At 38.5% G+C, this 23666-nt stretch overlaps 3 protein-coding genes and 1 long non-coding RNA gene across 4 annotated transcripts; 1 reads left to right on the forward strand and 3 right to left on the reverse strand.

Moving 5' to 3' along the window:
- Positions 1–2105: 2105 nt before the first annotated feature.
- LOC133712364 (major strawberry allergen Fra a 1-3-like) lies at positions 2106–3087 on the reverse strand. Its single transcript, XM_062138473.1, has 2 exons — positions 2809–3087; positions 2106–2640 (listed from the first exon to the last, which is right to left on the reverse strand). The coding sequence occupies exons 1-2, from the start codon at positions 2990–2992 to the stop codon at positions 2351–2353; spliced, it is 474 nt and encodes a 157-aa protein (XP_061994457.1). The 5' UTR covers positions 2993–3087; the 3' UTR covers positions 2106–2350.
- Positions 3088–6356: 3269 nt separating this feature from the next.
- LOC133710563 (uncharacterized) lies at positions 6357–8913 on the forward strand. Its single transcript, XR_009846735.1, has 4 exons — positions 6357–6594; positions 7947–8030; positions 8166–8337; positions 8527–8913. It is a non-coding gene; the product is annotated as an uncharacterized LOC133710563 (long non-coding RNA).
- A 4579-nt stretch (positions 8914–13492) lies between these two features.
- LOC133707907 (uncharacterized) lies at positions 13493–15247 on the reverse strand. Its single transcript, XM_062133363.1, has 2 exons — positions 14885–15247; positions 13493–14795 (listed from the first exon to the last, which is right to left on the reverse strand). Exons 1-2 carry the CDS (start codon positions 15111–15113, stop codon positions 14578–14580), a joined length of 447 nt encoding a protein of 148 aa, XP_061989347.1. The 5' UTR covers positions 15114–15247; the 3' UTR covers positions 13493–14577.
- Positions 15248–20144: 4897 nt separating this feature from the next.
- Positions 20145–20928, reverse strand: LOC133710509 (major strawberry allergen Fra a 1.08-like). Its single transcript, XM_062136589.1, has one exon. It carries the CDS (start codon positions 20825–20827, stop codon positions 20345–20347), a length of 483 nt encoding a protein of 160 aa, XP_061992573.1. The 5' UTR covers positions 20828–20928; the 3' UTR covers positions 20145–20344.
- Between the last annotated feature and the right edge of the window lie 2738 nt (positions 20929–23666).

A 23666-nucleotide genomic window follows, 5' to 3' on the forward strand; every position in this document is an offset into this window, starting at 1 on the left:
AAGAGCAGGAATGATGTTATTTTTCAATCTGCTGAGCTCTCTCTTTCCATTGTAGTGCATGCTTCAGCCTCCTTTTATGTTGCTTATAGGATTCATAATCCTCAGTCGGATCCTGTCCCCTGTAACATCAGTGAAGTCATTAAATGGCACCCTCTTCCGGAGAATTCGGTAAAGTTAAACTTTGATGGTTCGGTCTCTCCTTTAAGTCTGGCAGCAGCGGGGTTTGTAATCAGAAATCATCTTGGTGACCCTATTGCTGTTGGCTCTCGGGCAATTGGTTCCTCATCTGTTCCTGTTGTGGAGTGCTCTGTGCTCAAGGATGGTTTATTAACCGCCCGACGGTTTAATTTTGATCGTGTCTTGGTGGAAGGAGATTCGTCCTTGTCAACAACTGTATGAATCTCAAGTGTGAAGCTCCTTGGATTTTGAAGTCTCTCTTGAAGGATATTGCTTCTATTGCTCCTTCCTTCACGTCCATTTAATTCTTTTATGTGTTCCGAAAAGCGAATTTTCTGACGGATGCTGTTACTGCCACTGAGCATGGGTCGGAGCCGAGAATTTGGCTTAATAGCCTCCCTATTAAGGTTCTTTCAGCCCATTATTGGGATCAGTTTAGCTTTGGGTGCCCAAGAGAGTTTTCTTTGTAATCTTTTTCTTCTTTCTTAAAAGGGTGGTTCTAGTTGGACCTCCAAATTTGCTATTTGGACCTCACATACTTAGTACACCTCTAATTTACTTTTTAGAATACTTGAAAAGCTAAGTAGACCTCCTTATTTTTACCAAAACGCCCTTGAACATGAGATATAACAATTTGTTACTCTATTTTTTCTCTCTCTTCAACCATGAGAAGAAGAATGAATCAAAATCACATTATATTGCTCTCTTATGAGTAAGTCTCTCCTCCACAAAAATTAATCAGAGGGTTAGTTCTCGATCTTGATATGTTGTTGGAATCTCTTTGAATTTGCTAAAAGAAAGATTTCAAGGGTTTTTGGGTTAGAAGATCAAATAATAACTATATCATAATATTCAATTAATTTAGTTTAAAAAAATTTCAAATCATATTGTTTTGAATTTATTTTTGTATTAAATAATAGGCCATGTATAGAAATTATTATTTTTACTTAAGTATTTTAGGTAAATTGTAAAACTACATAGGCAATATAAGGAAATTTTGAAGAAAAAAAACAATTTAATTAAATGTTATATCTGATTGGAGGAGGTAAGAAGAGTATTTATTTATTTATTCATTTTTCTCTCTTTGTCCTTATTTGTCTTTTCATATAACTTGACAAAGTCTATTAATAATAGAAAAAAGTTGGAGGTCCAAATATCAAATTTGGAGGTCCAACTAGAATCACCCTTCTTAAAAAAAAAAAAAAGGAGCTAAATTATAAGTTTGATCGCTATTTACAATTTCCTAAAAATAGAAAAGCATACGGGTGTCCCTGTTGATCAGTTGAGATTTCACAATGTTTCTAGAGGTTAAAATTTATATTGATAGATAACCAAATTAGCGGTCACGTGAGATCATTTGAAAATAGATTACCATAATTAGGGGTCACATGAGATATTGACACCTGGTAGATGTTTAGTTTCCTCCAAAACTTTAAAGTAAATTTTTAAAAATGAAATAGCAGTCATTCTATTGGAGGAACAAGCATGGCATATGTGCATGTGTAAATGTATATACATTTATAAATGCACAAATCATATGAAAAGCTCACCAGCAAGAAAAAAAAGAAAACATATGATGATGAAATGAATAGTTGAAAGTTGTGTGACTATATGGACTTTGTGTGACTATATGGAATGAAGTCTGAAGAATATAGATATGAACTGTTAAAGCCTAGGTTTGCTATACAGAAGAAATTCATGTGAATGAAAATTAACTGTAGGAAAAGACATAGGACTACACAATAAAACTTATTTATTTTCAGACTTTTAACCGTACGTGCAAATTAATAAGATATCAACTGATCGACTTCAAATTGTGTTAATAAAATTGTTCTTTTATGATTGTAGTTTAAGTTGCCTGAGATCGATTAACAGTAATAATTAAATATTTACATAGCGACCATGTATGCACATCGAGTTTGAAGAGATAGTCAAATGTGTATTATTTTCTTTATTGAGATTGAAATCAAACACAAGTACAGCACTCAATCAAAATAACTTGGCAGATCTGAAAGATAAACAAAAATGAAAACCACACAAACATAGAAATTTGGAGACACGGGCTTGCCTCTAGCATCGATTATCGTAGACTTAGAGAGAGAGGTTCAGTTGTAGGCCTCAGGGTTGGCTAGAAGGTGGCGCTCATCAGCTCATGCATGGTGCTTAACCAAACTTAGTTGTAGGCATCGTGGTGCTCCAAGAGGTAGTTCTCAATGACCTTGAAGAGGTGAGAAGCCTTCTCTTTCCCTGCCTTGACGTGCTCTTCCTTGATCTCAACATCACCCTTGACATGGTATTCACTGGTGCTCTTGATGACGGTACCACTGCCGGATGCCACCAACTTAGTCACGTAGCAGATCTTCTCGATTGAGTCAGGAGCTCCCTCAATCACACTGTAGCTGTAGACAAAGTTCTCCTTGTCAATGCCATCAATTCTGTGCTTCACATAGCTGTAAGTGCTACCTGCAGAGATTTTGAATCTCAGTTAAGTATGATCCATCTTTTCTGTGTTGTGGCTCAAAATAAGTTTTGGGTTTTGCTTTAGTATTTAGAAATTTATATTAAAAAAACGTAGTTTTATACATCAACATATATAAGTTGATCAATATTAACGTGAGCTAGACTAATCACCTTCGCCGAAGGTGATCTTCTTGATGGTTCCTGCACCACCGTCTCCTTCAAGGATCTCAGCGGACTGAACTGCCTGTGGTGCAATCTTAGGGATGAGGTTGTCAGCATCGAGAACGAAGGCCTTGAACAATCTAGCTGGAGGGATAACAGAGGTGAATTCGGACTCATACTTGAAGACACCCATGATTAGGTAAGTATTTGGAAACTGAGAAAATGAAGGGGAAGATCAATGAGATTGATGATATTGTAGTGGGAGATTTTGGGTTGGGAAGAAGTGAGGAGTAGCTATGGGTATTTATAGGGTTGAGGATGCAGGTTTACATTACAAGTTCCAGAATAACGTGGTGACCCTGACCATTACTTTTGTCCATGGAATATCTTGCAACTTGGTCAAGGAAGGCACCTTGGTATGAATAAGAAATATCCAATCAAGATCACGAGGCGGACCATAACCTTAATTATTTTCTTCCCATTGTTTGATAAAAGGTACAATATCCATGTGCAACCAACCTGTGCTTTTTGTTCTCTCCCAATTTTAAATTTCTAACAGATTGCTCAGTGTCTGTGGCTCCATTTGATAGAATCCAATAGCTCAAGGTTCAAAGAAATTAGACTTCTTTTAAGAAGCAGCTTGAGTTTATTCATTCCCATTAACAAGTGATCTCCAGTTCCTTGTTTTCGTTACTATTCACCCTCTCATATTCATTATTCACCATCCTTAATTAGCATGCAGTTCAAATTGTATAAGCAAACACGATCATCACAGAGCCCACAAAACTAATAATGAATTAGTTGTTTGTTGGCTATCTATCCCACTATGGTTACACCACTATCCCAGGACAATTCTTAGGTTCACCCCTTGAGTGAATGAGCATATTCACCCTCTCTTGCGATTAAAGCATAATAAATTTATAATTTTCTAATCCAACCATTCATGTTGTATAACGTAATACAAAGATTAGCTCTGTAATGCATGCATGTACTCGTAAACCCCAGTAATCGGTATTATTGTCTTACAAAGTCATAATTTGATAGTCCTATAGTGAAAGCTAGAGTGCTTTACTTTTGGTAAAGTTAAAGTAGTATGTGCTCCTAGCTACTTTATTTGCAGCTGACCACACCATTATCGCACATGTACGTTAGAAACCAACTGGCCGGGTTCACAGAAGTTACTTTGCCAAGGGCTAATGAGAGCAAAAGTAGCTGAAAACATAAGAAATGACTACGTACAAGAATCGATTCTGATTAGAAGCTTGGTTTTACGTTCAAGACTTGAAAGGCATGAGTCATTCAATAATGGCAACCACGGTCAACATTTGTTGTTAGTATTCTGTTAAGTCCAGTTATATTTCATTATGAATGAGTTTGAATCCCCTTTTCTCCGAGGATAAAAAAAAATGTGTAGAAAATAGAAAAATGATTTCCTTGTATTCCTTCGATTGCATGATGATCCTACTTGGATCCAACACACTCATTTCTGATCTACTTTGCGTACATGCTTCTGAGAACTATGATTATTCATGATCTAACTAAGTGGTTCCAGTGGCGGATCCAGGATGTGAAGTTGGGGTGGGCTAATCTAATACATGCTTAGAAGAATTTTTTTTTTTTTTGTCGATAATACTTTCAAGAATGTTGAGATTAAATTTTAGAAGAAATTTTTATTAGTAGATAATGTTACAACTAAAGAAAGATGGAAAATGAGGAAAGAGCAAAAGGAAAAAGAAAAAAAATAACAGGCAATGTAAGATTAGATTTGACTTTAAGGGGGAGAAATTTTGAAGATATAATTATAGAAATGTTTAACTTAAGGGGAAAAAAGAGAGAGAAGAAAATGGGGAAAGAGAGGCAAGACTTAGTAGATTCGAACCAAGTACAGCCTAAAGACAAAGGCAAAACAACTGAGCACTCTGTCAAATGAACCAAATTAATATTCGTTGAGACTACCACTTATAGTAGCTTAAATATTTGAACCATTTTGGGTTGGGCATGAAATATTTGAAGCATTTTGGGTTGGGCCAGCCTCTTAAGTGGATCCGCCCCTGGGTGGTTCTCCCACTCTATGCTGCGGATTTGTTTTTTTACTGAATTTTACACGTAATGGAGTAATAACCATAAGCTTAATTAGAAACATCAGCACATATTACAAAAGCTGGTGTTCTAAGTTCTAACCAGACTTTTATACTTACAGATTTCAAAATTGGATATTCTTGAGTAGAAGCTGGTTTTTTAACCAAACTTGTGCATTTACATTTCTTTAAAAATTGGTATTCTAACCACAACTGTTTGTTATATACAAATTACAAAAGTGGTTACCACCATGCGAAATAGCCATCATTTTTAGTCTAAACCATGCCAATTATTCTACATGCGGTTTTCAGGTGTGTCATCAACTGCTTCGTCTACTGTTGAGGGCTGTGTTTTTCAGCAATTCGTTTGTCCTTGGATGTGATGGGCTGCCACTGATATATTTGAATCAAGAATAGCAACATATAAAACGTAAGTGGAGGAAAATGAGGCTAGGTGATGAATCATCAGGTAACCTAATATGTCATATATTTTTACCAATAGGTTATGAATCAAATTAAGGGTTCTCCCCACTGTAGTTAATCAAAACTCATTCAGGTGCAGTCTAGGTTTCTCCTAATTCAAAACACAAAGGTTTTCATGAACATAAGTGAAACTAAAAAAGAGGATGATCAAGTTATGGTGAAGAAAGATAGAGAATGCAGGCCGGGTACGTACTAATTAAAACTGAAAGTGAATTCAATCTATTACAAGCAAGGCTGTAACATCTATGTAAGTTTTTGAGATTGGGATTCTGCAGCTGTGGCTATGGACTTATGAAAAACGAAGCCACAATAATTGGTATTCTGTGTGTTTTCCGTAAATGCTTAGCAGGCTGATGATTTTAAATGTAGTCACTAAAAGCTGAAAGAAAAAGGGTCCAGAAATAGCAGGCATTTTAAAGCTACTGTAATAATTCATTATATGATGGGTCTGCTTGATGTATTTCCAGGCCACAAAATGCATTTGTTTCGGTTGATTTATGTATCATTATTATTTTAACTGAGCTAGCTAGGTTCATAAAAATTATAATATGAAAATTTGTTTATAAGAATGATATAGCAGCAAACATCTCATGATTACAAAGACCTTAACGATTCATATGTTTAGACCAGATCATAGTGTTTTTGTTTAATTTGTTTCCTTTCAAATAGCTTATGAAGTATAATCAATGGGAAGGAGCAAAGAGGATGACATTGTTCCATCAAACATAGTGAACAAACAGATAGAACACAAACAACAATCTGAATGAGGATAAAAATAGGCTAAAAACTTTGATTCTAGCATATAAATTGGAAACTGGAATGAGGGGTCTAGAATTTCATGCGTCAACTCCTTGTTAACAAATCATGCATATCTTTACTACTTAGAAGTTAGAACCATAGTGGACGTACTGCAGACCGATGTGCAATGCTAAAAATAAACTAAACTGACCTATACAGGGAGGGAAAAAGAAGTGCATCTATTCTTTCCCAACAACAAATTACCGATCTTGGTAAAGATAAATGGCCAAGATACAAACGGTTCATTCTACTTTTGGTTGGGTAGAGTGAGAGACTGTGAAAGGAGAAGAGGAACAATCGATCTGGATTCGTTTGGGTAGAGGTGCAGAGACGGAGAGAGATTGTGGAAGGAGAAGAGCAGGAATCGGTGTTGGTTTGGTTGGGAAGAGGTGGGTGCGAATATTTGGATCCAGTGTCAGCAAAAGCAAACTTCCAGGTAAATTTGGATCCTTTAGAGCTTTTACCTTCTTGGGTGTTGTTACCTTGGTAACGATTGATTCAATTATTGATATCTGAAATCTGGTTCGATTTTGTAATCTTCTCTCTAATCTAACCTCATATCTACTTACGCGGGTCGAGGGATTATTTGGGGTTTATGTGAAGTGGGTTTGCTTGAACAAGATGTTTGCTTCTGTTGTTTTTGTTTTGGGGATTTGTGCTTTTTTTGGTGGGTTTTTGCTCTGGAAATTTATCTGGTGATGGAAGGCATTTACTTTTACGTACTGAGCTGGAGGTTAGCCGATTGTGGGTTCTCTGTGAAATTGGTGATTTTAAAGAGTTGATTGGTGATGATTGGTTTGATGCGAAGATTAGCAGAATTATAGGAAAGGTGAAGGAAGAAACAGGTTTTGCAGCTTTGATTTTTTGTTTCATTGTTGAACTTTTTGGATCTGAAAAGGAGTTAGGGTAAAACCCAAATAAAATTGTTTGATTACCAATCTTTGCACTGCAGCGGTTCGGGTTACCTGGGGCAATGTCTTCCTTGAGTAGGGAACTGTTGTTCTTGATTTTACAGTTCTTGGACGAGGAGAGTGGATATGCAAATTCTTCAAAATTTTTGAATTTCAAGCTCTTTTTATTTTTTTTATTTTTTTTTTTTTAATCTTATAAACTGTGATAAGTTTATGAGATTAGGAAGTAAGTACTATACTACATATTTAGCTTTGCCAATGTGTACTGGTTTTCAATAGGAGACGTTAGTTAAATGCTTTTCAGATTCATTTCCAATTTCTCCTATGACTAATAATAATCAGATTATTATTTTTTTAATTATGTTAGTAGGTTATTATTTGGAACATGAAAACACTACAGACTGAAAGCACACTGAAACATCACATGATGATCGTTAATGATGTTCGATTTAGAACAAAACTCCTGAGCAGAATATGGACAAGTATGATGGTAGAGTTAGCATGAGTTCAGAGTCAACCACTGTATATGATCTCATATATCTTTGATTCCTGACAGAAAATAAATTTTCAATATATATTAAATGATAAGAAGTACAAACCAAATTGTTTGAAATATAGTGGTTCACCCTGGCTGAAAATTACTGAAGTGTGTAGTTCGTTATTGCAGCCAAATTATCATTTAATGTCACTTGATTTCCACCCTAAGAACAATGACCTTTTTTGCTCATGTGACGTGAACAATGACATTTGCTTTTGGAGTATTAATCAGTATTTGTGCATTTGTAAGGTTAAATTTTGGGATCTACTTTAATTCTTTGAAAGTTGCCAGTAATTCTGGTTTGTTTTTGTTCTAAATCTTAGCCATTTAATGATGCAGGGAAGTTTAGCACAGGCGAGATTCCAGCCAAGAATTGGACAATTTATCGATGCTGAGAGTGATAGGCAGACAGATTCATTGCAAGTATGATTAGCTGCTATTTATTTCACTAAATTTCTCAACAGTACATGTTTCATTGATCTGTTGACCTGCAAAAAATCTGTTATATTGTCATATGTTGTTACTAATCAGACAACACAATATTTTGAACTTATACAGGGCACTCCACAGAGGTGCACTCTCTTTGTTGGGATACAAATTTGGCTTCCGTCAGTCAAGAGTCTGTCAGAGTGTGGTCATTAGTCCTCTGGAAAGTGCATTCACAAGCTCAGTATTATCTCCATAAAAATGTTCTGTGGAGTTATATAGTTTTATAATTTTCATGCATTTAGTAAGTGCCATTAAGTACTTAATATTTGGTTCTTTTAGCTAGCGGATAAAAAATAGGAAACTGGCGTATTAAATTAATGCTATTCAAGCTTTCCCTTAATGTTTTTGTAGAAGTGCAATGCAAATTGGTAATTGAAATGTGTACATGTACAGCCCGTTTTAATTATGAAAGTTTTCCATTCTTTTGCAGGAAACTCTAGAAGCTGAGATCAAGATGCTCAGGAAGAAGTTGACCTTTAAAGCAATTACAATGCCTAACGCTGATCCTCCTAATATCTCTAGGTAGTTTTTCAAGTCTGTAGCACCTGTTGAGCTTAAGGGACTGTAGATTCTGCAGATTGCTGATAGAAGGAAGGAGTGTTGTTACTAACATTACCAGAGAGGTCGACGTACCTAAGACAGGTCAATTTGCCTACGAAATTTGAAAGCCCATCAATTCTTAGGTTTTGCAGATCTAACACACACAAACACCTTCAGTTTCAAATGATTGTATTGTGATGATGTTTGATCCTAGAGTGGTTATGCTGATTTCAATTTCACATTGGTTGGCCTATTGCCAAATCAATTTTATGGACCATTTGATTGTTCTTCTTTTTCTGCATGCCTTTTGTTAGCATTATGCCTGGTCTCTTGATCTTGACAAGTGAATGCATTCAGCTTATTGTCTTGCTTTAACTAATTGAGTGAGCTCATCAACAGGGTTATAGAGCCTTACATACAAAATTATTAACAACAATCCCGCAGCATAGCGCGGACGCTTTTGCTAGTGGCAACTAAATCCAATGAGGTTTTTCATTTAGCATGTAAGGGTATAAGTTAATATTCACATTGTAAGTGCCTGCAGTCTTACCAATATAGCAATAGTAGTTATGTAGGATGTTGTCAAAATTATCACATTTGGTGTTGATATTGATCGATTTGTCCAGCAGAGTTATAGTAGCCAGGGCCGTCCCAATGGTAAGTGAGGCCTAAGGCGAAAATCATAACCTGTTTTTTATTTTTCTGTATTTTTAGCATATTCTTGCTACTTTACAAACAAAGTACTTGGTACAAGAATTTTGGGTCTCTACTATGAAAATAAGAATAACATAACCTATAAATGGAGCCTAATTTCAATTAGTTAACTACTTAAGTTCAAACAAATCGAGTATGCATTAGCTAAAGATAGACAAGTACAAAATATACAAGAAAGTTTGTAGTAGAAAGAGAGAGAAAAATTGACGCAAAGGTACGAGGCCTAGTTCTACAAGATATAGATAAGTTCAAATGACTTGGTAATATGTTGGGTAATTTAGAAGTTGTATTCAATTTTTGTTTGGCTTTAAATAGTATAAAGTACAAAAACTTGTTTCAAAGTGAGGCCTTCACCAAAGTGAGGCCTAAGGCAGTTGCCTTGTCTGCCTTGGGCTAGGGTGTAATACCCGCAATTTTCCATTTCGTCTCGTGAAATTGTGCCAATTGATTAAAGTGCTTTTGCACGAATATTACCCGAAATAATTCAACTTTTTGAATTATCGAAGTTTCGAAATATTCGTTTTAACAAAAGCTCGAATTGTGCGATTCAAGAAAAATCGACTTTTCTACGTACGGAATTTGGGAAAAACTTCCTTCATAAAAGTTGTAGAGCTCGTCGATATGATCGCGTGCATATGTCGAACGAAATTTTTGGAGTTCGTACGATTATGTTACGAATTTTGGAAATATGAGATTCTTTTTATAATCTCTTTTCCTCGGATTCTCTTTTAGAAATTTCTTTTTCTTCCTTTTCCTTTTCCTTTTCCTTTTCCTTTCCTCCGGGTCTCCTTCCTTCTTTTTCTTTTTCTCTTTTTTTTTCTTCTTTCTCTCTCTCGCTCGACCGAAACCGAAAACAGAGCAAAGGCTCTTCGGTCTCTCTCTACCTCCACCGGCCACCAAACGGCGTCGAACCACTTCCTTTTGCTTCGTCTCAGCCTTGCGCAGCTGCCAGAGGCAGCCTTGCACCGTGACACGGCCACCAGCGGCGGCGGGAAGCTCCGCCCGGTTTGAGCTCGTTTTGGAAACAAGCTTGATATCTCAAGCTACCGGTCACCAATCCTCACCAAAATCCATCCACAAGCTCGCCTCAACTTCCTGAAACTCCCAGAAGCAGCCTCACACGGCGGCGTGGCCCGTAGCAGTGGCTGCAAGTCAAACCCAACCAAGAACGAGACCGGAGCTATCGATCAAGATATCTCGAGCTGTAGTGCATCGTTTTGATTGATTCTTTTTTCAGTGGGTTCCCCTTGATGTTATTAACAACTATCTAGAAGGCATCGAGGCCTGAAATTGAAGCTTTGACGTCGAAATCGAGCCTTGCCGGATTCTGCAAAATTCTGGAATTTTTCCGACCACCGAAGCTTTCGATCGGTATATCTCGAGCTACAGAGCATCTTTTTCTGTGATTCTTGAACCAGTGAGTTCTTCTTGAGTTTCTTAACAACTCTTCAGAAGGAATCGAAGCCTTAAATTGACGTTTTTACGTCGAATTGGAGCTCGCCGTTTTCTGCAGTTTCTCGCCGGTTTCTGGAAAATTCCGGCCACCTTCATACTGTTCAAGGTAATTTTCGACCCCTTCCGGTCATTTTCAGACTTCGTGCTAGTTATGAAAGTTGTCAAGCATGATGAGAGGAAGAAGAGCAGCCCGGCCCCGACACCATTGGTGGTGGTCGGCGGCGGCTCTGCCACTAACTCCGGCGGCCCTTTCCGGCCACCTCCGGGGATCAAAAATATGGTTTCTGTACATTTTCAGATTCTATATTTCAATACGATCATTTCGATATATTATACGCAATTTTTGGATATCGTATGATTAAGTTATGAATTTTTAAGTTTAGATCGATTTCGATCGTTAGATTTGTGATCTGTGAAGTTAGGACCGTCAGATGGACTTGTAGTTTTGATATGATGATCTTATGACTGTCCCAGTGGCTTTGTGTGGTCATGGGCGAAGATCCGACCGTTGGATCTTCGTATAAATGCAAAACAGTGATTAGGAAGGCGATCCGTGAGGATCCGACCGTTGGATCATCATGTAATTTCAATCCGACCGTTGGATTGTCGTTTGATTATGTTTTTGAGTTATTGGCTAAGTTAAGGTCATGTTTGATTAGGTGATCGACGGTTTGATTTGGCGGACGATTCGTGAAATTGTATTTTGAGCTGTTAAGAAGACGCAGCGGGAATTTAGAGGTGAGTAAACCTCACGTGGTTCATATTACGAACCGAATAAATTTAATTACCTTATTTTGTCGTAATTGCGTGAAAATATTTATGGAATAAATATTTGTTTTAAAATCATATGGACTTGATCAACTACGGTCCATGGGTAAGTAAAATGATTTTTACTATACAAATGAATTTCTCGGTTTTATTGCATGTGAACTATAGTTGGTATTAGTGATTATCCCTGAGCGGATAATTACGTATATATATACTTACGTGATTATATGTGAATGGTGTGACATTGAAGAGTGTGGAATTGGGATGATTAAATTATTATGAATTGACATGTGACTTACCATAATTATATGTGATGAACATGATTGATGAGTTCTTGTTAATATTCATGATTTACATTGGAGGATGTATAGAGTTAGAGAATGTAGGGTTCTGAGGATGAGGTGTCTGAAGTTCGACGGTTAAGGATAACCGGAGTGTTTGTGTGCTGAGGACGGGGATGTCCAAGGTGCGACGGTTTATTATTAACCGAAGTTGTGTGCTGAGGACGGGGATGTCCAAAGCGCGACGGTTTATTATTAACCGAAGTATATGGTGCTGAGGACGGGGATGTCCAAAGCGCGACGGTTTATTATTAACCGAAGTATGTCGCATTACTTGCACCTAGGCCAAGGTGACTGGTAGCGATGTGGTTAGAGCTCTAACGTGTTATTGGGATGGACCAGAGTGGTGTTATGTGGGTTGGGTGTTTGCAGGACCAGTGTGGTGTATTGTGATTTGAGGATTGTGAAAATGTATTCCTTGTGGTTTTCCATGAGTGGTTTGATGTCTCTTTGCAGACGTAATACTGTTGAATTTTACTTGAATTGTAATTTAATAAATCAACAGTTCTTTCTTGTTTACTCATACTGGCTGTAAAAAGCTTACCGGGTTTTGTGTTGTTGCAACTCCCGGTACACTATTCAAATTGTGTAGCGGGTAATCCTACAGGACAGGAGAACCAGGACGGTGATCGTGCGGTTAGAGCAATGGTTATAGTTTTACAGCAATTGTAATAGTGAGGCGAGTTAAGCTCATTTGAGCATTACAATTTGATTTGGTGGGAGTGTGCTGTAATAAATAACTTGAGGATTTGGGTTATTGTAAATTTGAGAGTTGTGAAGTGTGGTTGTTTGTGAGAAAAAAATTCAGGATGTTAGTTGTAATTTGTTATTATTCATGTTTCGGATTTGAATTGATTATTCAAAATTCGGGGCGTGACAGTTTGGTATCAGAGCGTAAGGTACATATTTGGTGATAATCAGTACCTCCCGAGTGATGGCCCGTCTGCAGCGGATCCCCATCATATACTCTTCGGTACTGGTATAATCATTGGGTATGTCTTAGTATGGGGTCTAGACAACGTGTAAGTCCGTAGGACGGTAGAGTTGTCTACTAAGTTCGTATTAGAATAAGTTTAGTTTCCGCGAGTTGTGATCTTCGAGGAATAGGAACCTCTGGATTTAACTCTGATGAGTCGGTGAGGTAGAGGTCGAGTCTGATGTAGGGACAGGATCTTTCTATGGAGACAGTTGAGGATGAGGTGGAGGCATTAGAGGTTGAGTTGCCTAGTCTACCTGTAGTTGATGTGATGGATGTTATTCTTGGGTTGAAATGGTGAAAGAGATTGAGACCCTAGGAATAGTTGAAAAGAGAATTGATCTCACCAACTCAAGATGATAGGAGTGTGAGAGATTATGAGACAGAATTCTCAAGACTATATTGGTGTACGAGTGTAGTGATGTAATTTGGGAGATACTTATGTTACCTTTAATAAGGGTAGTATGTTAAGTGATCATGGCATAGGTTGACTTTGTAAGTGAAGTGGTGGAGTTTGTGTAGCTTCTTTGAGTTATAACCTTTGAGGAATGGGAACCTTTGGATTAAACTCTGGTGGAGTTATTGAAGATGGTTTCCACGAAAAACAGTATCCTTATGTGCATTGTAGTCGTTGGTTGTTGGGGTCATGGTGTTTGACCAATGCTTGTATCTAAAGTCGTTACGAGTATTTGACTAGTAGTTGTGATACTTTCCATTAGTTGGATATGCAGATGTTTTGAGTTGAAGAATACTTAGCAGTTATTGGTTGCTTAGTGATGGAATTGTGTTATAATGGAGCATTCATTCATGCTCAGTTGTTTGGTGTTTAGGATAGCTACTATATATTAGCTAAATGTCGGGGTGTGGTTTGAGGTCTGCGGATGGTATTGGAAATTATTGTGGAGTGCTGCTTCACTGACTATTGTTGAGTAGTAATGCATAATTCGTTGTTACTATGATGGATTTTGTGTATGGTTGACTTATGGAAAGATTGATATGACCTCGTGATAGGATTGACTGTGAAGAGACATTGTGTTGATGTATGAGCTTAGGTAATAACGTTGTTTTCAACTCTAGGAGTGCTAGGGTTGTATAACTAATTTATGAGGCCAGATACTGTTGTGAGGACAGATTATGGATTATGACGTGGTTAGTGTGAAGTGCTATAATCACAGAATTTTGACCACTAGATGTTGACTTACCACCAAATGAGCAGTGAGGTGATTCGTGGGTGAGATACTGAGTGTTGTACCAGTATCGATTAGTGGATGCTAAGATGGTACATATTGCTTGTTGAAGCAATTGATAGATGGAATGATCGAGATTTTTTTTAGAGTTGTAAGTGTAACTCTAAAGATGTGGGTTTTTCCTAACTAACTCAGGAAGTGTTTAGCTTTATTAATCCCTAATTCTAGCGACGAAATTATTGTGTTTGGTTTGACTCAGAGGATACTAGCTTGACCTCTGTGTGACTTAATTGATTGCTAGGTTTTGAGTGATTGTTTTTATTGCATCATTATGAAAGATGTGTGCAGCAGAGTTCTCGATGGTTTTGAAAAGAGTATTGAGTGACCAAGGTTCGATCCTTGGTGTTGTTGTTGGTTAAACAAAAAGAAAAGAAAACATGCACACAATCTTATTGATTTTATATTACAAAAAGGGAAACGAGGACTATTCTATACTAAGCCTAGTCAGCAGCTCCGGATGGGTTGAGGCTGAGCTCAAGAGAAACGTTTGAGCCACTGTGGTAACCGCCTGAGCCACCAGAATAGTAACCAAATGCGCTACCTTCCTCGGAAGTAGTCTTCAGGTTACCAAAGACGTCCTCGCCGTGCACGGGGAACAGAGGAAGAGTTTGAACCTCCTGGTGATCTCCTCCTCGTTGTTGTAGGGATGTTTGTCCTCCTGTTGTGCCAAAAGAGTTGTACTGGTATTAGTGTTGAAGTGTGAGGAAGATTATGAAACAAAATTTAAATCAAGAAATCCTTCATTACCAGTAGAATAGGTGGAACCAAAGTTGAGATCAATGGATCTACCATCATCAGTAGAACTAGTGGACCCAAAATTGATGTCGATGGATCCACCAGCTGGCCCAAAATTGATGTCGATGGATCCACCAGCACCAGTAGAACCAGTGGACCCAAAATTGAGATCGATGGATCCACCAGTACCAAGAGAACTAGTTCCCATGGGCACTGGAGCAGCCTGATTACACCTATTCATCTGCTTCTCTCGAGCCCTGACGTTCTGGAACCAAAAGTAAATGTTCTTACCCTCAACATGTCCATACTGGTTCAGCTGGAGGCAGATCTCGTGAATGTGCTCTGTAGATGGGCACTTAAATCCCTTGACGTAGTAAAGATCCTTGAGGATTCTTATTTGTTCTGGAGTAGGAATCCATCTGGTACGGCTTCGCCAGAAACCCATGTTGGCACTACTTCCAGCTGCTTGGGTGTTTCCTCCCTCCTCTGTTGGTTGCTGTTGTTGTAGTTCCATTTGTTGCAGGGTTTGTAGCTCCATTAGTTGCAGAGTTTGTGGTTCTTTGGTCATGGGGTGAGAGGATGAGAAAATCGAGGAATACATGGTTGAGTGTTGAGGGAGATTTTGTTGAAAGATTGAAGAATTGTGAAAGAAGGGCTGGAGATCTGAGTGAGAGAAGGATTGAAGATTGGTGAAAGAAGGGCTAGAGATCTGAGATAGAAGGATTAAAGATTTCGGAGGAAAAGACTGGAGATTTGAGAAGAGAAAGGCTGAAGATTTGAGAGAGAATGGTTAAAACTCGGAAGAAAATTCTTTTCCTTTGGAGTGAACAGTCGCATCTCCAGAATGCACCTATTTATAGAACAAGGTGAGCAGATCTCCACCGTTGGATGGACGATTCCTGTGATTCATTCTACGCGTTGGATTAAAGTCGCCCTGAAACCCGGAAAAGTTGTTGGCGCGTGGAGAGCGTGTAAGGGGACCGAGGGAATCTCGAGGCGCTGTGGCAGACAGCTGTAGCTGAAAGCAGATTTGACTGCCGTAAATCACGGAAGGGATAAGCCGTGACACAAGTGGGCCGTACTTGGGCCTGTCTCGGATCAAGGCATCACTGTAGCTGTGGGTGGAGGCCTGATGGGCCGAGTTTCAGAAACAGTTTTGGACATGATGGGCCGAGTTTCTGAAACAGTTTTGGATGAGTTGGGCCGGATTTCTGTAACAGTTTTGGATACGTTGGGCTGGGTTTCTGCAACAGTCTTGGATGTTTTGGGCCGAATTGTTGAAACAGTTGGTTTAAATAAAAGGATTGGTATGGATAATAACGTGAGCAGCCGTGCTCGAGTGGTTGAGTGTAAAGTTCGTGTACAAGAGGTCTGAGGTTCGAACCTCGCCTCTCGTTTATTTTTATTATGTTCGTTTAAGACATAATAAGTTTAACGTTTGTACACATTATATTAAGCATAGCTTGTGCTCCAGTGGTTGGGAGCGAAGCATTGGTTTAGGGGGTCTGGAGTTCGAGACTTGCCTCCACTTATATTTTATTTATGTCGCTTATGACATAATAAATATAACAAGTGAGCATATATTAATGAAAGCAGTTCTTGCTTCAGTGGTTGGGAGCAAGACCTTCGTGTTTGAGGTCAGGAGTTCGAAACTTACCTCTTACATTATTTTTGGAATCTTGTATATACTCAGTATACGGACGTATTTTTATACGTAGAGCAGTAGTTTCGAAAATTTCTACAGTTTATTCTCTATAAACTACAGAAAACTTTAAATCGGGAGAAATGGACTCGCGATTAAATTTCGGGACGAAATTTCTTTAAGGAGGGTAGATTGTAATACCCGCAATTTTCCATTTCGTCTCGTGAAATTGTGTCAATTGATTAAAGTGCTTTTGCACGAATATTACCCGAAATAATTCAACTTTTTGAATTATCGAAGTTTCGAAATATTCGTTTTAACAAAAGCTCGAATTGTGCGATTCAAGAAAAATCGACTTTTCTACGTAAGGAATTTGGGAAAAACTTCCTTCATAAAAGTTGTAGAGCTCGTCGATATGATCGCGTGCATATGTCGAACGAAATTTTTGGAGTTCGTACGATTATGTTACGAATTTTGGAAATATGAGATTCTTTTTATAATCTCTTTTCCTCGGATTCTCTTTTAGAAATTTCTTTTTCTTCCTTTTCCTTTTCCTTTTCCTTTCCTCCGGGTCTCCTTCCTTCTTTTTCTTTTTCTCTTTTTTTTTCTTCTTTCTCTCTCTCGCTCGACCGAAACCGAAAACAGAGCAAAGGCTCTTCGGTCTCTCTCTACCTCCACCGGCCACCAAACGGCGTCGAACCACTTCCTTTTGCTTCGTCTCAGCCTTGCGCAGCTGCCAGAGGCAGCCTTGCACCGTGACACGGCCACCAGCGGCGGCGGGAAGCTCCGCCCGGTTTGAGCTCGTTTTGGAAACAAGCTTGATATCTCAAGCTACCGGTCACCAATCCTCACCAAAATCCATCCACAAGCTCGCCTCAACTTCCTGAAACTCCCAGAAGCAGCCTCACACGGCGGCGTGGCCCGTAGCAGTGGCTGCAAGTCAAACCCAACCAAGAACGAGACCGGAGCTATCGATCAAGATATCTCGAGCTGTAGTGCATCGTTTTGATTGATTCTTTTTTCAGTGGGTTCCCCTTGATGTTATTAACAACTATCTAGAAGGCATCGAGGCCTGAAATTGAAGCTTTGACGTCGAAATCGAGCCTTGCCGGATTCTGCAAAATTCTGGAATTTTTCCGACCACCGAAGCTTTCGATCGGTATATCTCGAGCTACAGAGCATATTTTTCTGTGATTCTTGAACCAGTGAGTTCTTCTTGAGTTTCTTAACAACTCTTCAGAAGGAATCGAAGCCTTCAATTGACGTTTTTACGTCGAATTGGAGCTCGCCGTTTTCTGCAGTTTCTCGCCGGTTTCTGGAAAATTCCGGCCACCTTCATACTGTTCAAGGTAATTTTCGACCCCTTCCGGTCATTTTCAGACTTCGTGCTAGTTATGAAAGTTGTCAAGCATGATGAGAGGAAGAAGAGCAGCCCGGCCCCGACACCATTGGTGGTGGTCGGCGGCGGCTCTGCCTCTAACTCCGGCGGCCCTTTCCGGCCACCTCCGGGGATCAAAAATATGGTTTCTGTACATTTTCAGATTCTATATTTCAATACGATCATTTCGATATATTATACGCAATTTTTGGATATCGTATGATTAAGTTATGAATTTTTAAGTTTAGATCGATTTCGATCGTTAGATTTGTGATCTGTGAAGTTAGGACCGTCAGATGGACTTGTAGTTTTGATATGATGATCTTATGACTGTCCCAGTGGCTTTGTGTGGTCATGGGCGAAGATCCGACCGTTGGATCTTCGTATAAATGCAAAACAGTGATTAGGAAGGCGATCCGTGAGGATCCGACCGTTGGATCATCATGTAATTTCAATCCGACCGTTGGATTGTCGTTTGATTATGTTTTTGAGTTATTGGCTAAGTTAAGGTCATGTTTGATTAGGTGATCGACGGTTTGATTTGGCGGACGATTCGTGAAATTGTATTTTGAGCTGTTAAGAAGACGCAGCGGGAATTTAGAGGTGAGTAAACCTCACGTGGTTCATATTACGAACCGAATAAATTTAATTACCTTATTTTGTCGTAATTGCGTGAAAATATTTATGGAATAAATATTTGTTTTAAAATCATATGGACTTGATCAACTACGGTCCATGGGTAAGTAAAATGATTTTTACTATACAAATGAATTTCTCGGTTTTATTGCATGTGAACTATAGTTGGTATTAGTGATTATCCCTGAGCGGATAATTACGTATATATATACTTACGTGATTATATGTGAATGGTGTGACATTGAAGAGTGTGGAATTGGGATGATTAAATTAATTATTATGAATTGACATGTGACTTACCATAATTATATGTGATGAACATGATTGATGAGTTCTTGTTAATATTCATGATTTACATTGGAGGATGTATAGAGTTAGAGAATGTAGGGTTCTGAGGATGAGGTGTCTGAAGTTCGACGGTTAAGGATAACCGGAGTGTTTGTGTGCTGAGGACGGGGATGTCCAAGGTGCGACGGTTTATTATTAACCGAAGTTGTGTGCTGAGGACGGGGATGTCCAAAGCGCGACGGTTTATTATTAACCGAAGTATATGGTGCTGAGGACGGGGATGTCCAAAGCGCGACGGTTTATTATTAACCGAAGTATGTCGCATTACTTGCACCTAGGCCAAGGTGACTGGTAGCGATGTGGTTAGAGCTCTAACGTGTTATTGGGATGGACCAGAGTGGTGTTATGTGGGTTGGGTGTTTGCAGGACCAGTGTGGTGTATTGTGATTTGAGGATTGTGAAAATGTATTCCTTGTGGTTTTCCATGAGTGGTTTGATGTCTCTTTGCAGACGTAATACTGTTGAATTTTACTTGAATTGTAATTTAATAAATCAACAGTTCTTTCTTGTTTACTCATACTGGCTGTAAAAAGCTTACCGGGTTTTGTGTTGTTGCAACTCCCGGTACACTATTCAAATTGTGTAGCGGGTAATCCTACAGGACAGGAGAACCAGGACGGTGATCGTGCGGTTAGAGCAATGGTTATAGTTTTACAGCAATTGTAATAGTGAGGCGAGTTAAGCTCATTTGAGCATTACAATTTGATTTGGTGGGAGTGTGCTGTAATAAATAACTTGAGGATTTGGGTTATTGTAAATTTGAGAGTTGTGAAGTGTGGTTGTTTGTGAGAAAAAAATTCAGGATGTTAGTTGTAATTTGTTATTATTCATGTTTCGGATTTGAATTGATTATTCAAAATTCGGGGCGTGACATAGGGCCAGCCCTATTAGTAGCGCATTCACCACCTGGCATGTTAATTTCCAGGTGCCATTTACAAAAGGAGCTGGTGTGAAACGAATCCAAAAAAAAAAATATATATATATAGAGACCTTCCTAGGGATCTTAGCTTTCTAAAGTGTCTTCCCAAGAACACTAAGGATCACCAAATGAGGAGGAAGCAAAGGAATCCCCATCACCATATCCCGAGCTACATAGTAGGTAGATTTAGTTAAAAACCTACCTTTCTTCTCAAGATTCTCTAGCGATGGAATTAATATTCCCACTGTTTTTTTTATTTTTTTTAAGTAAAAATGACAATTTTTATCCACACTCAACCATTTCATGATGTCAGTGAGATTTAACCTTAACATCCAACTTGCAAAGACTATCAAACGATTTTTTCTTTCTTTATTGAGATTGATATGAAGTACAATTATATTACTCTTTCATCCGAAATACACGATCAAAATGATAGCCTTGATGCCAAAAGAAAAATAAAAAAGAAAGCCACACAAACATAGAAATTAGTAAGGAAACATGATTGTAGAGACAACAATGTAGCTAGTACCAGTATAGATACAGAGAGTTTTAGTTGTAAACATCAGGGTTCGCTAGAAGGTGGCTCTCAATAATCTTGAACAAACCGGCGGCCCTTTCTTTGCCAGCCTTAACATGCTCTTCCTTGATCTCCACGTCACCCTTGGTGTGGTAGTTGCTGGTGCTCTTGATGATGGAGCCTCCATCGGAAGATGCCACCAACTTAGTCTCATAGGAGATCTTCTCAATTTTGTCTGAGATAGCATCTCCTTCAATCATGCTGTACTTGTACACGAAGTTGTCTTTGTCAATTCCGTCAATCTGGTGCTTCACATAGCTGTATTCACTTCCTTCACCGAGGTTGATCTTCTTGATGGTTCCAACACCTCCATCACCTTCAAGAATCTCGGCACTCTTAACTGCTTGGGGAGCAATCTTAGGGATGAGGTTGTCGGCGTCAAGGACAAAGGCCTTGAACAACCTAGCTGGTGGAATGACAGAGGTGAACTCAGATTCATAAGTGAAGACACCCATGATGATGACTTAAGTTGATAGTTGAATGAAAGAAATCAACAAGTAAATGTGGAGGTAATGGAGAAGGTATTAGATGTGGGAATGTATGAGCATTATCAGTACTGGTACTTATAGCCTTGGAGGAAGGAGAGTATGGACAAGGTTTTTAAGTTTTCAATTGCTGTTGAATGTTGATCATATCCATGTGAAAATAGGGTATATAATTTTCAAGTCAGGGTGTTCAATACAATAGCAAACCGCTAAAAAAAGATTGAACATGTGGGAGGATCCGAACGAATTTTGCTTTCATATTATTTTAGTCAAGTCATCCTAGTTTGAACTTTGAACTTCTGGAAGTACAATTAGTCGTGAGGTACGGACAGGCAGACCGGAACTGTGGAAATACTTATATTGTGATTCCCAGTATGTAAAAGAAAAGATAAAGGGAGAAATGATGAGAATAAAAGGAGAAATGGCAAAAAAAAAAACAAAAACAAAAAAGAAAACACTTGAAAGGAGAAATGATCAGCAAACACTTTGATGAACACACTCCTATTATGATCGTCTTCGTACTATGCGACCAAGTTACTAAATTTATTTTTAGTTGAGAATTAGCATAATGATTAGTTAGCCTTCTTTGACTGCAATAACGTACAACACCACAATTGACAAGCATGATTTTCTTTTCATAATGGAACAATATATGCACTGCAGGCTACAATAATTCAAACTTACCTCAACTCTTTTGTCATCGACCTCGCCCTATAAGTACAACCTCATTCATGCATGGTGTGATTGATAATCCAATCATATTTAAATTTAAAATCAGTGTTAAACATGAAGAAGTTATCAAAGTAAGGAGACATAATGTCTTTTATGGAGGGGACTCTTGTTAATAATTGCATCAAGAAAAGGTGTGACTCTGGGAAATTATTACATGGTCCCGGACCATAGTACACGTAGTGGTCCCGAGTGATATTATTGGCTTATGTGACTCGTAATGATTTCTTATTGGTCTCTTAAATTAATTTCTTTTCTTTTTTAATCCCCTACATGATCCCTAACTCATTCGAGTGATATTATTGGTTGGGACCACCACATGGCAGTGCCACGTGGTAATCTAGGACCACAGAATAACCGATCCAAACCAACCAACCGAGTCCGTCCCGAACCAAGCAAGTCGGTTACCAAGAGTTTCGGTTACCGAACTTGTGGTACGGTACAACCGTACCGAGTGGGTGTAATTGGTACGGTAGTGGTATGAAATTTTAAAGAAATACGGTATACCGTACCGTACCAAGTATTTAATATAATATATAATTATTTTAAATATTTTTTATATAATTAATCATAACCGTTGATTTTATTCCATGTTAACTAACAACCGTTAGATTAAAACTTTGCAAACCCTAATCCCATTCCCTCAGACCCTCTCTCAGTCTCTGCCAGTCTGCCTCTCTCGACTCACCTCGTCTCTCTCTCTCTCTCTCTCTCTCTCTCTCTCGAACCCGAGCGAGACTAATGCCTCTCTCTCAAACTCTTGGTCCAAACCCTAATCCCTAATCCCTCAGTCCCTCTCTCGACCACTCCCTGTCTCCCTCAGTCTCTCTCTCTCTCTAGCGAGCGAGGTTCTAAGCCTTTCTAACTGTTCCAAGAATCGAATCGTTCGACCCATTCGATTTCATTTCACGTCAAATCGATTCGCGTCAAAGTAGCTGAACAATTGCTGCAGTAAGAAACCCAAATCAAAGACTCCAGCAAAGAAGCCCAAAGACAGTGTTCTTGAGCAGAGTCAGTCTCTCTATTCTTCTCTCTATAAAAAGATTGTGTCTTTATGTATTGATTGGGTCTATCTTTGATTTTTATGTATTGGGTTTCATAGCTGAAGATTTTATTAATTTGACAGGACGCTCAGGGCGTATATGGGGAGTGGTAAGAATATATAAAGCTACCATAACTATTCTCTACAGATATGCTTGTGTTCCAAGTGTCATTTGATTCAACTATTTTGAAACCACATTCTATTTTTATGTCCCAGGCAATGAGATCTACAGGCGGCTGCGTGAAGCCTATATTTATTTCAATTGGTCACCGCATTTCGCTTGATACTGCCATCAAAATTGTAAAACTGACTTGCAAGTATCGTGTGCCAGAGCCTATCCGGCAGGTGAAAACTGAAAACACTTTGGAAGTATTTTGCATGTAGCCTAGGTTCCCAGATTATGAATTTAATCGCTGCACAGCTTAGAAGAAGTTATTTTACTAAAAGTATACATTTGGAATGGAGATAATCTTTTACAAGACTTTTTCACAAGTTGTCCAGAAAATCTCATGGTCTTAATTTTAAGTTGTCTGGTTGCTCAAGATTGTTCTTTAAAAAGGCAGTTGTTGACCACAAAATGGAAGATATGATGTCTTCTGGTCCGATTGTTTACTGCTAGAATATGTTTGTCATCGGATGCTGTTACCATCTCTCAAATTAGAGATTATGTTTAACATCATCCTCCTTCTGATATTCTTCTTCATTAATTGAATTTACAGAACTGCCAGCATTCTTATTCTTTTCAACTAAAATGGATTTGCAGAAACTTTGACTCTTTGAGTGAGGCAGGGAGCACAACAAGAAAATATGCAGTGACGATGAGATGAAATTTCATATTTGAGTCTTTGAATACTTTGTTTTCAACTATTGTCCGCTTTGTTATTGTATCATTCATTCATTTGTGTGAACTGTAAGTGATGGTATGAACTGATGATGAGATGAACTGTAACTGACTAAGTGATGATATGAATTATGAAGTGATGAACTGATGATGAGATGGACTGTAAGAGTGTAAGTGATGAACTGAAGTTGATGTGA

The sequence above is a fragment of the Rosa rugosa genome, chromosome 5 (assembly GCF_958449725.1).
Source record: "Rosa rugosa chromosome 5, drRosRugo1.1, whole genome shotgun sequence".
NCBI lineage: Eukaryota > Viridiplantae > Streptophyta > Magnoliopsida > Rosales > Rosaceae > Rosa > Rosa rugosa.